Source organism: Asparagus officinalis, chromosome 2 (assembly GCF_001876935.1).
Source record: "Asparagus officinalis chromosome 2, Aspof.V1, whole genome shotgun sequence".
NCBI classification, from domain to species: Eukaryota; Viridiplantae; Streptophyta; class Magnoliopsida; order Asparagales; family Asparagaceae; genus Asparagus; species Asparagus officinalis.
Window position 1 is genome coordinate 65,278,964 of NC_033795.1, and position 18,903 is coordinate 65,297,866.

General features: G+C 36.2%; 2 protein-coding genes across 2 annotated transcripts; both read right to left on the reverse strand.

Moving 5' to 3' along the window:
* On the reverse strand, positions 553 to 1,767 carry LOC109831264. The gene is made up of 2 exons (XM_020398597.1): positions 913 to 1,767; positions 553 to 831 (listed from the first exon to the last, which is right to left on the reverse strand). The coding sequence occupies exons 1-2, from the start codon at positions 1,765 to 1,767 to the stop codon at positions 553 to 555; spliced, it is 1,134 nt and encodes a 377-aa protein (XP_020254186.1).
* Positions 1,821 to 2,883, reverse strand: LOC109831265. The gene is made up of 2 exons (XM_020398598.1): positions 2,836 to 2,883; positions 1,821 to 2,675 (listed from the first exon to the last, which is right to left on the reverse strand). The coding sequence occupies exons 1-2, from the start codon at positions 2,881 to 2,883 to the stop codon at positions 1,821 to 1,823; spliced, it is 903 nt and encodes a 300-aa protein (XP_020254187.1).

Genomic DNA, 18,903 nt, shown 5'->3' on the forward strand with positions numbered 1-18,903 from the left:
AGTAAATCCAAACTTCTTGAGAGGTATTCCATACCCAGAATAAACAGATATGGAGATAGGGGATCCCCCTGTCTAAGACCTCTCTTTCCTCTAAAATACCCATGAAGAGAGCCATTGAGTGAAATAGAATAAGATGGTGAAGAAATACAGGTCATAATCCAGTCCACCATTTTATTTGGGAATCCAAGACCCTGCAGCATATCCCTCAAAAAACTCCAGCTGATAGTATCAAGTGCTTTTTTGATATCAATGCTAAGCATAACTCTTGGGGAGATGGATTTTCTGCTGTAATTTTTAATCTGCTCATGAGCAAGAAGAATATTGTTGGAAATTTGCCTGCCCTCAACAAATGCACTCTGAGCATTATTGACAATAGAACCCATAACTGTTCTAATCCTATTAGCTAGGATTTTTGATATGAAATTGTATAGAACATTACAACAAGAAATGGGTCTGAAATTTGAAGGAGAATTAGGACATTTAATTTTTGGAATAAGTGAGATTGCAGTTGAGTTCACTTTACCCAGCAGTTTTCCTGTTTTGAAAAACTCCTCAACAGCTGTTAAGAGGAGTAGTATCCACAGCAGTCCCCATCAGACTTTTGAAATGAGTGATAAACTCATTTGCAATATCATCTCCTTCAGTAAGTCTTTGTCCCAAATTATTATATAGAAGCATGATTCTATTGTGATGCCTGTTAGCTTTAATCATTGAATGAAAAAATTCTGTACATCTATCACCTTGAACACTCCAAGCAATTCTTGCCTTTTGTTTGAAAAAAGATAACTCACAATCCTTCAAGGTGTTGAATTTTGAAATGCATTTCTTTTCCTGTTCAATTAGATCAGAAGACATAGGATCAACCTATAAGTCTTTTTGAACATCTTCCAGAGCTTGATGTGCTTGATAAACCTGTTCACTAATATTATAGAAGAATTTCCTATTAATATCCTTCAAAGCAATTTTTAGATTTTTCAATTTTGAGCGTACTGAGAACATAGCACACCCTTTGATCCTTTGTTGCCAGGCATTAGATACTGTAGGGAGAAAACAATCATGCTTTGCCCACATCCTGAAAAATTTGAAAGGTTTCTTGCCTTGATAACTTTCTTCACTAACAGTAATAAGTCCAGGAGAATGATCTGAAATTTTTGGCACAAGAAACTCCACTTGACTAGAATTATAAGATTGAATCCAGTTATCATTAATCAGCACTCTATCCAATTTGCTCCAGATCCTAGAACCATGGTCCTGCTTATTGTTCCAGGTAAAAAAACACCCAGTGGTTTTCAACTGAGCAAGTTGACAGTCATTTATAAAAGCTCTGAAATCCTCTGTGTCAGAATCATTGAGCATGCAGCCTCCAATTTTATCTTCATTTCTAGTAGTAGCATTAAAGTCCCCACATAACAACCAAGGTGTATTTCCAATAGTTTGGTGTATAGACTTTAAATCAGACCATAATACTTTCCTTGTATGCAGATGATTAAAACCATAGATAGAGGATATAACACAATCAAGTTTACCATCAAAATATTTCACTGTGCAGGTGATACATTGATCAGTACAACTAATCAAATGTATATCCAACACATTAGGATTCCATAGGATCAAGATTCTGGCTTTACCTAGACTTCTTACATTAGACATCCAATTCCAATTTTTAGCAATTTTCCTTGTACTTTCTGGCAACAAGGTATCTTTGATCTTAGTTTTCAATAAAGCAATAAAAGATATGTGATACTGCCACAAATGATGCTTAACCATTTGTTGTTTTGAGGGTCTATTTAGACCCCTCACATTCCAAAAAGATAGATTCATCAAAAAAGATCACCCCCTCTATCTATTACTGAGGGATCCAATTCAAGATACTCAAGTTGAGAGAAAGAATTTGCTGGAGTATATTTTTTCCTCTGCTTATTACTTTGAACTTGAGTCCAAGCATTGCTAGTTTGAGGGACTTGAAAATTGCCTTCAGAATTAGAAAGTTGTGCACGTACTCCATGCACAAGACTATGCAACCCTGAAAACTGTGGAGTTGTGCACACTTGCTGTCCTTGAATCTCATGAGAATTAGGAGATAACTCCTTTTCCTTATCCTGCTGCTGAAATTTTCCAGACTTTTCACTAAGCTGAGAAACATGCACAGGCAAGCTTACAGCTGAAACTTTATCCTTCCCACCAGACATTTGTGATATATTAAATATAGGCACTGGATCATTTGGGGGAGCAGGAGCCACTGTTGTCTGAATCTTTGGGGGAATATCATTGACACTAGAAACATGCACATGGTTTTTTTGTGTATTCTGAGCTGCAGAAACTTTAGGAATCCATCTCTGAATTCTAGGAAATCTCTTGCAGTACAAAGTGTCATGCCCCACAATCTTGCAGTGATTACACCATCTAGGCTTTAGCTCATATAAAATCTTTTGATTATAAAGTTTGCCATCTGGACCCTTTAAGGTAATACAATCTGGAAGAGGAGAAGGCATAGTCACTTCCACAAGAACCCTTGCATAAGCTAATCTTTTCTTATTAGCTGTAAGTTTATCCGTGGTAATTGGATGACCAACAGCGCTTGCAATTTTACTTATACTTTTAGCATTCCACAAGTTAAGCTTCAAAGCTGGTAGATGAATCCAAACAGGGTAGATGCATTCATTTAGTATTTTTTTCTTATTTCAATAAGAATAAATGTTAATTTCATATATATGATTTTTTTTTTATTTTTTTTAATTTATTATTTAAATAAGGTTAGGAGCTACCTCTTTTTTCTCTGTAATGAATTATTCTGTTGTGTATCCAATAAGATTTTTTGTTGTGTTATAATGTTACCTTTGCTCTGTCTGTGTCATTTTCCATGAGGATCTGAACTAAATACATTATATTTTTTATTATCAATTTGCTTTAGATTATAATATTAATATTTAATTTTGATATATTTATTTTATAAAGAAGGGATATCACTTAACCTTAGAAATACATCATCGGCAATTCTATAACATTTATCATCTGGACACTTATTATTAACATCGCTATCCACTTTCTTGTTGCAGCCTTTGCAAACATAGAACCACTGTTCAACTCTATTATAAATGGTAGTTATCGTTGCCTTAAAGATACGATAGTGTGTCTATATATTAGTAAATTATTCTTAGGTTTAATTGTATGAATTTTATAGTAGGTTTTCTAATATCATACCTCTTTCGAATGTTATAATAGTTGTATATATTATTAATTTAAATTTCTGCTGTATTTATAAAGAGCCTTAATGGAAATACTTTTGTCATGGTAGCTTACTCTAAAAGATCGCTACAAATTAGCTTTAAAATATAATATTTTTATTTACGGTATTATATGGATGTTTGCTTGGTTTACTTACTATTATCTTATTTTTGTACTAAGTTATATTGTAAGGACCATGAATTTTCGATACTAGTTAAAATATTTTTTTGATATTTTAAAATATTTCATTATTATTTTTAAAAAGAGTATTTTTATTTTTCTTAATTTTCTAGATTTTTCTATGATTTAAAAGTCAAAGTTTTATATTTATTTAATTGATTTTAATGTTTATAAATTTATTTAGTGTAGTAAAAATTTCTGGAATTTATCCGTTATGTTATTGATACTATTACGTATCATTTTAAATAATATGTTGTATTATTATTATTATTACGTATTATTTCATATAATATGTTGTATTATTAATTATATATTATTTATATAATTAGTTGTATTATTTCTACTATTGCGTATCAACTATTGTATTAGCACAACTGATATGTTTTATTATATAGATAATTATCCTATAATTATTTGATTTTAAATATAAGTAATTATATTTTATTAATTATTCCTGTTTAATTGTACAATTTATTGTATTATTTTTTCTGTTACGTATCAGCGTTATCATATAAACCCTGTGTATATACTTTTTTAGATAATATTCCGTAATTATTTTATTTTTAAATACACCGTAATATTTTTTGTTTCAAATCCTTAACCCACTAACACATAATAATTGATAGTAAATAAATATATACCACACATATTAATATAACTAATATATATATATAAGGTATAGGTCGTAGTAGATACATCTAATATATATATATATAATATATAATTATATGTCTATATATTAATTAATATATATATAATAATATATATATATGATATATTATTATATTTAAATATATATATAATATATCTTCTTTCTCTCCGTCTCTCTCTGCTTTCTTCCGCAATAGCACCAGAAAACGCGCCGGCCCCCTGCTTTCTCCCCGCGTCTTCTCATCTCTCTCTCATGTTCTCTTCGCGGCCGTTGAACTCGTCGCCCAGACGCCACTCAGGTCGTTCCGACCATCGTCGAACTCCGACTCCCCGGCAACCCGCTCCACTCGGGGTCCGAGCACCCACCTGCTCCCACGCCTGCTCCATCTTCTCTCGCCCCTTCGAGATGCCCTCACACCACCCCGACTCATCTTTCCTTCTCCCTCTGTTCACATCACCCGCTCTTCTCCTGACCACGCGTACCTTCCGCTGCTGACAGCTCTGCCCCACCTCTGAGCAGCCCCAAACAAACGCCCTCGCCCCACTCAACACTTCGCTGCGGCCGTGGGCCCCATCTCGATCGCCTGAGCCACCCACCTCCACGAACACCCAAACCCCACACGCCTATCGCCGCCGCGTCGGCCAGAGTCTGCCCAGCCGACACCTCTTCTCCTCTCTCGTCGCGCTCTCCTTGCCTCGATCTTAGCTCCGATAGCCCTTTCCCCCTCCGCCTCCTCTTTCTCTGAGCTCAGCCCTGACAGTCCTGCATGCCTGTTGATTTGTCAACACCATCCACTCTCTCTGTCAGTAGCCCCTCACCTGAGTCGCTCCTCTGCGCGACCGCTCTTGACCTGTGCCAGATTTCGCAACCCTCGCATCCCCTTGATCTCCACCATGCCAGATCTGATCCGCACCGTCGACGTCGATTCGTTTGATGTACTCGTAGGCAAGATCCTTATCCCCAGTTGTTTACTTATTATAAATTTTAGATTTATCGTATGTTTATTAGTAGCAAGATCCCGCTTTCCTTGATTTGATATTCCATTATTTATATCTGTTATTAATTAATTGCATAGATTAAACTATGGTATATTATTACATGCGTGGGATTGTTTGAGGAATAATATTAGATAAATCATAATAATATGGTAATTAGCATTTTCAGAATAATTATGACAAATTAAAAGAATTTATTTCGACAACGGAATCATTTTTGGATAATTATATTAATTAAAAAGAATTTTTTTAAGAACAAAATTATTTAGAAAATTTATAATAATTTTAAAGGATTATTTTGGAAAAAGAATCATTTTTGATAATTATGATGATTTAAAGGAATTTATTTGCAAAAAGAATTATTTACTTTGGATTTTAAGTAATTTATGACTTTGTGTGGGTAGTTGTAGACTATGACATTTCATGTGCAAAACAATCACAGTTTTCGATTTTATTTTTTAACTGTAGTCATATTAGATATTATTTAGCTGCGTATAGTTTTTATGAGTAGTTTTGAGATTTGGATAACAAGATATTGATGAAATCGGACTGTATGCATGTTTTTACCGATTCATGATTACATTTCATATTTTGTGATTATTTTAATATATTTGATATGTTTGTTTTTATTGCTTCTGGTTGTGTTGAGAACCCTTAGTAGTTCATGACTTAGTGGCCTCGTGCGTCATGAACAGACTTAGTAAAATATGTGGGTGTGTTGACTGAATTTAGGTGGTGAACCTGAGATATTGTGGACTTTGATTGATGACTTAGAAAAACAAAAAGAGTTGGGATGAGAAAGTCTTTGTTCATATGATCGGATATAGCTGTTGATGTATCTTCCAGGCTCGCCCCATGATCCAGTGTAGCTTGGGGTTAGTTTGTTGGGTCAAAGTGAAGCCAGTGTAGTCACTTTGGTCCGTGAATTTGGCATTCACCCGAGTTTAGCTTGAGTTCGAACCAGGTTAAAATCAGATTACGTGTAGCCCTCTGACCGATCCAGTATAGCGGCGTATTAGGTGCATGTAGGGGATTTGTGAACAGTCAGTTATCCGACGATATGAGCGTTGACTCTGTGTGAGATGTGGACCAGTGAGTTTTAGGATTGTTAGGGTCAGAAATTACTGTTTTTATTATCATCGAATCTATTATAACTTTAGCCGTTATAATAAACTCAAATAAATAAAAAGTCGATCTTTTAATAAGATCTTCTTACACAATAAAAATACAAGATTATAATTCCTTCAAACAACACACAACAGATGTTTATCGTCTGTTGTTTGCGTGGGATCTTTGACTGTGTCGGGGACGTTGATATCCTTAGACCACTACAGATCAGATCCGGTTGACAGATTGAAAATCAAAGCTCCTACTTCACGAAGGAAGTATTCGCTGAAGTGGTAATCCTGACCAAGCGAGATTATGACTCTTCTCGGGATTTAAGACCAAGCTTAAATCCGGAGGAATATGGGGGAAAGGGGTTTTAGATCTCTCGAACTCTCTTTTTGTTTATGGAGAAACTTCACCAAGATCTGCTAACCCTATGAAATTCGTGGCTTCACTCTCAATTTTAATAGCACCTCGCCCTCTTGATCTCCAGATCTGTAGAAATAGGCCCCAAATCTTGTATTTATTGGCTTCGGTTAGGGGGGTTTTGGATAAGAACGATAGATTCCATCTTATTTTCAGTTAACAACTGCATAATTGTATTTAAAGATAATATTTAGGAAGTTAGGAAACTCTGGGATAGAAGAAAATCTCGTGAAAACCCGTCGAAACCGCCAAAATGCGTTTCCGGATCAGACCTACGCGCGATCCACCATTTGGTGGCTCAGCCTTAGGCCGAGCCACTAGCCCTGGCCGAGTCTGATTTAGTACGACTCGGCCGCTAGCGGGCCGCCAGCGGCTATTCTGGTTTTTTGGTATCTTGACTCGTTGTGTTGTTTATGTGTATTTTGTCGTTTCGCTAACTAGTACGCTTCTTCGATTTGCTTCATGTGTTTCGTGAATGCGTGGATCGCTTGTCGGTGTCAGATGATCCTCTTTGACTCAGATAACCCCCTTCGACTTGGATAATGGCATTCATCACTTTTTCTTTGTCTCGAGATATGTGCAGACACCTATAGACATTTTTAGACGGCTATAGATATCCCCTCCAAAGTGTTTCAACCTCATTCTTTTATAGAGGAGTCTGAAATACTTTGGATGTGATAGGTTCTACCTTCAATCAGTATCAAAGGACCTGTAGTTTGCTTCAATTCTTAACTTCTTCAGCCTTCCTTCTATTCAATGTTTTGTTGAATAGATGAAGTTCTTCTGGCGCTGCGTTTATCGTCTGACCATTGTCGAAATCTTGAACTGAAGTTGGTGCGTAAATTTCTGAATCTGGCTCTTGTCATTGAGTTGACGTTAAACTGATCATCTTCGTCGGTAATTCATATCTGGATGTGATTGAACTCCCTGGAATCGTCCTTTGCTTTATTTTGGCGAGATTGCTGATGCATTGACCGACATCGACCTTTACTGTAACCCATTGACCGGTGTTAACACAGTTTATACTCGTACGTTTGCTAGAATCTACACAGTTTAAGCTCTTAAGGCATTGGATCGTGGCGGTCCCAAATGTTAGGACTGTTGGACCAACTGTTAAAGCTAATTCATCTGCATGTATGACTCTTATTCTGAAGTTGTTGGATGTTCAAGTCACGAGACCAACTAATGGGTCTGGTGCGTCAATGACTCTCACATTTATAGGATTTTTGTCAAACCCTCAGTCATTAACGGGTTTGATGAGCCTTTACCGACTACCGTTTGAGTTGAGCTAGCATGTGAATTGTTTAAACCCGTTTTCATATGTAACATTGTGCTAAGGGCCCGTTTGGATAATGGAAGTATTAGAAGTAAGAAGTAGGTTATAGAAGTAACTTTCAAAACTATGAAGTAGGAAGTAGTGGGAATAACAATTTTTTTGTTTGTTTCATATATTTTTAGAAGTAATGGAAGTAGAACTTCTTCCTCTTCATTTACTTTTTTTAGAAGTAATGGAAGTAGAACTTCTTCCTCTTCATTTACTTTTTTTGTTTGGATAACATTTGGAAATATTATTAGGAAGTACATTTACTTTTTTTGTTTGGATAACATTTGGAAATATTATTAGGAAGTAATTTTATCAATGAAAAGTTGGGCGAAGTAACTAATAAAGGAAATATCAATAAAAAAATTATTTATGTCATAATTAATATGCATTTCAACTACTTCCGAGCTACTTCTGAATATTGAGGATTGGAAAAATATTTTGGAAGTAAGGATGACACGTAGGCGCCACATAAACATTTAGGGAAGTATTAGAAGTAAGTTTTTCAGAGAACCAAACACACTTTTTTGCTTGGAAGTAGCAGAAGTAACCTCTACTTCTTTTACTTCAGCTACTTCACAATTACTTCCGTACAAACAAACAGGCCCTAAGAGAGTTAACTCTCTTAGTGCTATGATATTGAATATGTAGACTTCGTCTTTCTCACAAAAATAGACTACCCGATAACGCGTGCTAGATACTGACTTATCCCTACTTAGGCTTCATGATAAAAGTCCCCAGACTCGGATTATGGTATCTTCTTCAATTAGTAAAAGACTAAACCAGCAACGCGTATTAGGCATTGACTTATCCTTTCTTAGGATTTAGGATAAAATTCCTCACGCGTGTAAGGTGCGGATTTTGGTGTTATTAATAACAACCCGCCACAACGTCGAGTGGGATTTTGTTCTTTTTACAGTCAAGAACTAACCGGCAACGCGTATTAGACGCTGACTTATCCCTACGTAGCCTTCGGGATAAAAGTTCCCAGACTCGGATTTTGGTATCTTCTTCAATCGGTGAAAGACTAAACTGGTAACGCGTGTTAGACGTTGACTTATCCCTACTTAGGATTCAGGATAAAATTCCCCGTGCGTGTAAAGCACGGATTTTAGGAGTTGTAATGTTGAAAGATTATGTCTTCTCTTGGGGTAAAGACGAACCCGATGCGGGAGAGGAAGAATTTTATTTTCTATCTCCCAAAGCTGAAGAAGAAGAATTTTATATTCTATCTCCAGTTACCAACGGAAACTCAAAGTGGGATCTCCACTTCTAGAATCCGGGAAGGTAAAACTAAGAGTAGGATCTCCACTCCGAGAATAAAAAAGATTCGGATAATCCTAACTGTCGGAAGGTTTGATTATCGAACTAAAGGTGGGTTTCTCGTTTATCGAGAGTGAATTATGGTTTTACCTCTAACTGTAGGAAGGTTTAACCATATGGGAGGTTTGAGACGACCCTAACTGTAGGAAGGTTTGATCGCTCGATTTGAAAGTGGACCTCTCGCTCATAGAAGGAATCGAGAGGAGATTTTGGTTGTGGCCCTAACTATAGGAAGGTTTGACCAAGTGGGAGGTTTGAGATGACCCTAACTGTAGGAAGGTTTGATCGCTCGATTTGAAAATAGACCTCTCATTCATAGAAGGAATTAAGAGAAGATTTGGTTGTGCCCCTAATTGTAGGAATGTTTGACCAGGTAAGCAGTGAGAGTGAGAGTACAAATCATAGTAAGAGTGTTTACTTGTACCGATGACTCAGTAGGGGTTCTTGGTGTTAAGTGATAAGAACTTAACACGAAGGGGTTTGACAATTGTTAAAGATTAGTAGACTAAAATTCCAAGCATTATATCTGGACTCTAACAATGAGAGTATTGAGTGCACAGACACAATGTGAATTTGAATAGATTAAACCAAAAAGAATTTTAATGGACCCACTATCAATTAATTTGATCAGTGAGAGATTTTGTGGTAGAAGATTGTAAATCATCAACAACAGTGAGAGTTTTTTTTGTGAGGGAAGATTGATCCAACGAAGTGATCAAATCTCGTCTCAGCAAAAGAGTGCTTGGAAGTTGGTTAAACTGATCCTGGCAATTGGATGTGTTTCAACTCTTGGAAGCATTTAGAGTTCAAGTGGGATTTTCTTATTCATCCCCTTTTGTAGCAACCGAGTTATCCCTAAGAACGTCACATATAGCATTCTTTCGGGAACTTCCCATTACATCCACCCACATATTTCTTTGTGAAACTAGGTCTAACATTATACTCGGCTAAATGATCGGGTTATCCTTAATAATATCACATATGATATTCTTCCAGGAACTTCCCATTAAAATTAGGAAATAGTTTAGACTCATATACCTGTTGGAGTATGGAAAAGCAGTTTATACTCGTATACTATTTGGAGTGTCAGAAGGAGCAGTTTATACTCTTATACGTATCGGAGTCCTCATTCGGCTCAATTTAGCATTATGACACCAGCTTCAACCAAGGTTTGGATGCTATTCTTGAGCGTAAAGTAAGCCTTGGTAGGATGAAGGATCCTCCTGTGGTATGCACAATACTTTGGATCCGAAGTATTGTTAGCTTCCTCCTGATTTATGATAGGTGGTAGCTTGATCTTGTTGTTTTCAAGGAGGGATTCAAAAATGGCTGGAATGTCTTCGTCCTTAAGTACTCTTTTTGGAATCTCAAATTCGAAGTCTTTTGTTGTCTTCGAGATTACTGTTGTGACGTCTGATTAGCATCAACAGCAGCTGTAGGGGCCTTCCCTTTACCACGGGAGACGAAGCTTGAATTTGGGGGGTTAGCCGTCGGTTGGCTTCTCTCGGCTTTCTTCCTTCTGAGGAAGCATTCGGCCTACTCTCCGTGTACTTTCAACTCTTTCTAGGTGTTGGACAGTGCTACCCCCATAACTTCCAATACGTCCAAAGAGAGGTTGTTGTGACAGGTTTGGAGGATGAAGTCCTCTATGATCGGATCTCTGTAGTTCATCGCCTTATTCCAGAAGTGCTTGACGAAGTCGTCGACCGTCTTGTCGTATTCCTGTTTCTCATCAAAGAGTGTCCTGATTGACACCTTAGCGTCATCATCAAAGAAGTGGGCGAGGAACAAGTTCTCCGGGTCGTCTTAGCTGTTGATGCTTCCAGGCTTGAGACGACGGTACCAATCGAAGGCGGGCTCACGAAGGGTGCCAACGAATGACCGAACCATCAATACTTCATCATCGAAAATTATGCCCAAGTGGGACTTGAAGTAAATCAGGTGCTTAGTGGGCGAACCCTTCCCGTCAAACGGTGTGAAGTTAATCAGGTTGAACTTTACCGTATACGGGATCGACTCCCACTCTCTTGGGTAAGGACACGGAATACCGGTCTTCTTCACCTCTTGAGCAGACATCAGAGCGTTGATTTTGCTCTCGAGATCTTTCATCTTCTCGTCCTCGTTTATATCAGGCTTTGGACGATTTCTAAGAGGAGCAACGTGGCCACCCCCGGTATTATCATCTTCTGTGGGATCACCCCTAGCGTCGTTACCTTTAGTAGGGCCACCCCCAGCGTTTTGGTCAACGAGAGTGTTATCTACATCAAGGTGTTCATCCATGTCTGAATCATCACCTATTCGGTAGGCATTATTATGATGACTAGATTCACCAATTTGATTAGACAAGGCCTGATTCTGTTGGTCATGCTCTTCCCTTATCTGCTGCATAGCCATTTCCATTTTGATTTTGAATGCTTCTTTTTGCTTGTCTAGAGCATCCTCAACCATTTTGGCTACTTCCTCGGTGTTAATCATACACTTCACGGGATTATCCTGGACTAGATAACATTTTATCAGAAGTGACTACAGAGTTTGCATCTGACACTTCATCATCCGAGGATAATCCCCTCTGCATCCTCTGATAATCTCTACGTCTAGTAGTCCCTGTGCGTAGTTGAGTTAGACGATGCGATACGAGCGAGTCAGAACTAGAAGGTCGAGGCAACTTTCCCTTATCAGCCATGTTAATTATGACTTTTGGAAGTTCGTCATCTTGAACAGTTGATCGTTTCTTACGGAGACGCTTTGGTTTGGACTTAGCCTTTCCGTTAGAGATTCTCTCAAATACCGAGACCCTCTGTGGAGCGGTCTTAGGGCAGCTACACACTGATAATACTGCCCTGATAATTTCAGTGTACAGATAGTGAGAGTCCATTTCTCAGGCACTTCTCTTCCGAGACTTGTTTGTACCCCCAGCCCGATAGTATAACTCATCAGCATGATAACCGGAGCAATCTACCATGTGTTGGCATGACTTCTCATGTATTACGTCGTCGTCTAACGAACATGTTTCCTTCTGAGGACTTGTTGCCTTGATGGCGTTCTCAAGGGTCACGCATTTAGAGTCACGCTTTCATGAGCACGAGACCTTAACGGGCTCTTGGACACTGACTCGCAGTCCAAGACGGTCAGTTATAGGAGTTTTCCCATTATAGAAAGGCTCTGACTTGTTGCGAGGCCTTAGCGACCCCTAGTTTGATGAGTTGCTCGGGGTTCAATCACCTGACCCAAGCGTTCTTTGATTGGAACTTTGACTCGATCCTCATGCAAAGGACCCAGGCGATCCGCCATCCTCAGCTTGAATCAAGACAAGTTTGCTCTGCCGTGAGGCCCTGCCAGAGGTGTGTGATTCATCGGGACAGAAACATAGGTTGTCGGAGGCTTAAACAGGACTGCGAGAGGTGAACCGGGTGCGAACCGAACCGAATCGGGTGTGAACCGAACCGAACCAGGTGTGAATCGGCGAACCACCACTTGGTGGCTCGGTTTTGGCCGAGCCACCAGATGGTGGTTCACGCATTTCGGCAGTTCCGGGCGCTGTTTGACTTTTTGTCGATGTCGTTTCGGACTTTGGTTTCTAAACTTGGCATGGTTTCGGTGGCTTCTTGATCACCTCTTTTTGCTTTAACTTCTGTGCTTCTTGCATGAGAATCCATGCGTGCGCAATCAAAGCGTGACGCTTCTGAATGCGCTCCTTGAGGGTTGAGCGGGCCCGTTTGACTTGGATCCATTCATTCGCTGTTGGTTTGGAGGAGAGGACATCTGTTTGCTGCTGGGGCACTCGGTGCCTTCTGAGTTTTAGATCCGCCTCATAGAAGATCCCTGTTGGATCCCTTTTTTTTATGATGATTTACAAACAATTTACATCTAATGTTATTTGTCTAGTGTTTGTGTTTTGTATCTATTCTAGGCAAACAATATGTTGGAGGATGGATGGAATTGAGCCTCAACGATCATATCCAATGGAGGTTGGCGGAATATCGGTATGAAGCCTTTGTACATCAAGTTATATTCAAGATCAAGCTTCATCCGCAACCAAGTCGAGCTTATTGAAGATCAAGATCATCGCTTGGTATATATCAAGCTTCATCCGCAACCAAGTCGAGCTTATTGAAGATCAAGATCATCGCTTGGTATATTAGTTTAGGTTTTATATTATGTGTGTTAAATACGTGGTATATTAGTTTAGGTTTTATATTATGTGTGTTAAATACGTCAAGCTCAATCATATACACACATACACATTTTGTTTATATATATATATACACAAGTTTTGGTTTTATGGTTTTTATATGAAACAAATACTTATTTTTATACATACATACATGTTTCATAGTTACCATGTTTGGTTTTGATAAACATATATACATGAAAATGAACAACACATATACATATATATATTTTTCATGATTATATGTGAAAATAGTGTATTCTAGTTTATAGACTTAAAAATCATAATATACATCTTCTATTAAGTCAAAATCAGTTTATGAAGTCTCAAAACATGGTGTAGTCAAAATGTCAAAACAAGTAGGTTTACATTTTCATGTTTTGGACTATTTTATAAAATGAAGAGATTTCTCATTTGGGAGGTGATTTTTAAAAACCAGTTTTTGTAGCATGTGTATTATCATGTCTATAATCATTTTCCAAAGTTTTATATTTTTTAGAATTTATTTACTTTTTTTAAAAGCACTTCAAAAATTAGTTTTTTAGTTTTAAACAGGCTGATAACCTGTTATCAGTCGACTGGTTAATCGACTAATGACATCAGTCGACTGATGTATCGACTGAAGAAATCGTCTGGAATAACAAATAGTTTCTGTTTTGTTTTAGTCAACTGACCAGTCGACTGATGAGATCATCAGTCAACTGATAAGGTCGTCAGTCGACTGATGAGCTGGAAAATGCCTCTAACGGTCAGCTCATCAGTCGACTGATGGAAGTCGTCAGTCGACTGATGGCATAACGACTAGTTTTTTCAACCTTTTATATTTTTGGTTTTTTGGTCTTTTTGCCTTGTTTTCTCTTGGTTTTGGGGTTCCTATAAATACCCCCACATATCCTCAGTTCTATTCAACTAAATAGAAAAATTTTACAAGGGTTTTAAAAGTTTGTTTAGTTTGTTTAAAGGTGTTTAAGCCTTGTTTAAGTGTTTTGTTTGTGAAGACAATTTCACAAGAGCAAGTGGAGATCATCTATTGGTGTTTGAGCATTCACTCTTCTCCCTCTCTCTTGTTATCTATAGAGAAGTTTTCTAAACTCAATTTCTAGTTTTGTATTTATATTGTTTGTTGATTATCATCTCTATAAGCTAGATTTTCATAATTGAGTTTAGTTTGATTTTGTTTTATTAAATCTCATTGTTACACACACCCACTTGAGCTTATAGTATTTCATACATAGTATAATTGGGATTGTGAGAGATTATAACTTTGAGTTGTGCTTAATTGAGTTCTCACATTGTTTAGAGAATAATCATTTGTTGAGTGTCTAATTGTGTAGATCACTTTGTAATATACTAGTACACCAAGAGGAGTGTGTGGTAAGAGACGGGGTCTTCCCAAGAGGAGTGGGGTAGGTGGTAATGCCTAGAGAGATGATGTAATTCCTAACACTTGAGGGAAACACGTGCTAGAGACCAACACTTAAGGTGGTAGTTAGTATAGTTACATTGTGAGATTGTGGGCGTTGATCGGTGAGCGTTGAAAACCGATATTGTATGGTGTAAACGTTTTCGGGTGATCGTTGAAAACCCGGTGTGATAGTTGATTTCTCCCCGGGAGTGGGGAGCGGAGACGTAAGACAGAAGGTCCGAACTCCGTGATCATATTATTGTGTTTGGAGTGTTCTTTGTTTCCACTAGTTGTTTACACTATTGTTTCTTGTTTATTCTCTCTTTTGTTTATATTCTTGCATATATTACATTGTATATCTATCTTGTAAGAATATTTTGTTAATAAGTTTTAATTAGCATTAATATCTAATAAGATTAGCAATAACCCTATTCACCCCCCTCTTGGGTACTTTCAATTGGTATTAGAGCTTGGTGCTTTTTGATTTAAGGTCTAACCACCTTGAGTTAAAGATCCAAGTTATCTTTTTGTGCTACTCTAATTTTTGAGATTTATTTAATTTGTATATTGCTTGCATATTGTTATATATTATGGACATACATAGTGCACCTTATTTAGACTATGATCCTAGTATTGCTCCTAAATTCTATGCTTTCCCATATGACCAATGGTGTTCTAGATTTAATATATTTGTTAGATCTAAACATTTTAATTTATGGGAAGTTATTGAAAATGCTTATATTGTACTCACTTCAGAAAAATCCAAGTGAAGTAAAAATGATAAAAGAATGTTTACTATGAACAAGCTCTTGTTAGAATTTTTACTAAATGCTTTTGACTTTTACTATGAACAAGCTCTTGTTAGAATTTTTACTAAATGCTTTTGACTCATCTATTTCTAACAAGTTTGTTCATTTTGATAGTGTTAGAATTTTTACTAAATGCTTTTGACTCATCTATTTCTAACAAGTTTGTTCATTTTGATAGTGCTTATACTTTATGAAAATTTATTGAAGCACATCAAGGGAACTTGGAGGCAATCCAACGAGCTTTGACGACTTCCTCTTCAAGTTCTATTGGAGCATCATCATCATGCATACGGCTACTAGGCGATAGTCCTAGTGTGATAAGCGACTCAGAATCCGATAGTGATATATCCATTAATGAACTCCCTTGTGCATATGATAGGTTAATGCATACCTATACTAAGTTACATAAAAATTTTATTGACTTAAAGAGCAAGCATGTAACTTTAAAATCCGATCATGAATTACTAGCATCTAAATTTGATACTATTGCTAAAGATAATGTGATCCTTAAAGAAAATAATAAAAAATTAAAATTGGATCATATTACCTTGAGTTCCAATGTTGCTAGCTTAATTCATGAGAAGAATAATGCCATATTAGAAGTAGAAAATATTAGAAATGAATTTGATTCATTTAAGAATGATCATGCTCTTTCTACGTCTAGTGTCAATGCATATGCACCTAATGATGAATTGAATCATGTTAAGGATCGCATATCATCTCTTGATTCTACACTAAAAACATGCATTGTTAATCTTAACAAGCTTATGGACTTGTGTGTAAAGTCTAATACAAACTCTTCTAAGAAACCCACACACTATTCACACATGTATAACAAAATTTACAAGTGTTCCATTTGCGGCCGAAAAGGCCATATTGCTAAATTTTGTTATAATACACAAAAGCCCATCAAGACAAATAATTCTTGTGCATTCCATCAAGTTTCTTCATTACACACACATGCACATGTATCAAATGCTCATCATAAGCATGCTAGTGTGTTTAAATATGATTATTGTGATCGTTTTGGTCATTTGGCAAAATTTTGTTTTGATTTGAAAAGGAATTCTAGTTTGCCAAATATTTCTAGTAGACCACATGTTTTTAAATGTGAAGTTTGTGGTAGATTTGGTCATTTGGCCAAATTTTGTTTTGATTTGAGAAGAGTTTCTCGTTTGCAAAATAATTTTAAAGAACAACCTATTTTTGCAAATGAGTCTCGTGCACAACCGTTTGGTCAACACAAACCATTTCAACCCTTTCATTGTACTGATTACAACTGGAAAGTTCACTTACATAATTTTTGTTTTGACCGTGTTCGTGCACCACATGTGCCCAAGAGGGTTCATAACCCTAGGGCTTTGAGCTTTAATGATAGGGGTCATGTCCCTAAGTTTTCCGGTACCAAAAGTTCTTGGGTGCCAAAATAAAATTAATGATGTTTATGTTGTGTTTTCTAGATTTTAGGATTTTATTTGTTTTCAAACATATATATACATATATACATTTACATTGTTTGAAAAACTTAAATGATTTATTTTTGAACTTTAAATCCATAGTTCATGACTCTTGTATGTTTTGTAATCTTATTTTGAACTATGAAAAAAAATTGTTTTGAATTGTTTTTAAATTCATTGTAAATCACTTATATGATGATATTTATATGTTTGTGCTTATGGATCATCTATTTGTGCTTTATAATGCTTTCTATATGTGGTTTGATCAGGTCCTATAAAGAAAATTTTTCCTATTGATCAAACATCATTTTTTGGGTTCAAATCATGATTTATGATTTTATTTGGTTGATTTGTTTTCATTTGAAAACATTTTTCATGATTCTCATGTTCCTCATTCTTTTGATTTTATAAATCTATGTATATTTATGTTGTGTAATGAGACACTATTTTCATAATGACATATTTATTTGTGTTCTCAATGTCTTTATGTATATGAGTTTTGTTTAGCATGTTTTCATTTATGCTTGCTCACATATATTTGCCTTGGTCTTTAAGCATATATTTCATAAGGCATTTTGATAGGGGGGGGCATTCCCTATATTTGTTTTATACTCACCGTGCTTATTTGTAGGGAAGCTTTCGCTCTCTTATTCTTTTGTTTTCCCCTTTTTGATGTTGTCAAAGGGGAAGAAATATTATGAGTATATCCTTTTTGATTATATGCATGATAATTATAATTGGTATATTTATTTCCTTTCATGCATATATCTCTTTTTGTAAATTGTTTGGCATCATCAAAAAGGGGAAGATTGTTGGGTCCCTTTTGTTTTGATGATGATTTATAAACAATTTACATATAATGTTGTTTATCTAGTATTTGTGTTTTGTATCTATTCTAGGTAAACAATATGTTGGAGGATGGATGGAATCGAGCCTCAATGATCATATCCAATGGAGGTTGGCGAAATATCGGTATGAAGCCATTGTACATCAAGTCATATTCAAGATCAAGCTTCATCCGCAACCAAGTCGAGCTTATTGAAGATCAAGATCATCGCTTGGTATATTAGTTTAGGTTTTATATTATGTGTGTTAAATACGTCAAGCTCAATCATATACACACATACACATTTTGTTTATATATATATATATATAGCTTCATCCGCAACCAAGTCGAGCTTATTGAAGATCAAGATCATCGCTTGGTATATTAGTTTAGGTTTTATATTATGTGTGTTAAATACGTCAAGCTCAATCATATACACACATACACATTTTGTTTATATATATATATATATATATATATATATATATATATACACACAAGTTTACAAGCCATAGTTCAATTTTTGTGTTCACGAAAAACAGGTTTTATGAACTCTTTTAAAAAACAGTGAGTTTTCATAAACAAAAATTGCATTTCCAAAAATTCCTTTTCAAACATGTTTGTTTTATCATTTAGAAGAAAAGTATACGAGTATAAACTGCTTCTTAATACTCCGAAAAGTATACGAGTATAAACTGCTTCTTAATACTCCGAAAAGTATACGAGTATAAACTGCTTCTTAATACTCCGAAAAGTATACGAGTATAAACTGCTTCTTAATACTCCGAAAAGTATACGAGTATAAACTGCTTCTTAATACTCCGAAAAGTATACGAGTATAAACTGCTTCTTAATACTCCGAAAAGTATACGAGTATAAACTGCTTCTTAATACTCCGAAAAGTATACGAGTATAAACTGCTTCTTAATACTCCGAAAAGTATACGAGTATAAACTGCTTCTTAATACTCTGAAAAGTATACGAGTATAAACTGCTTCTTAATACT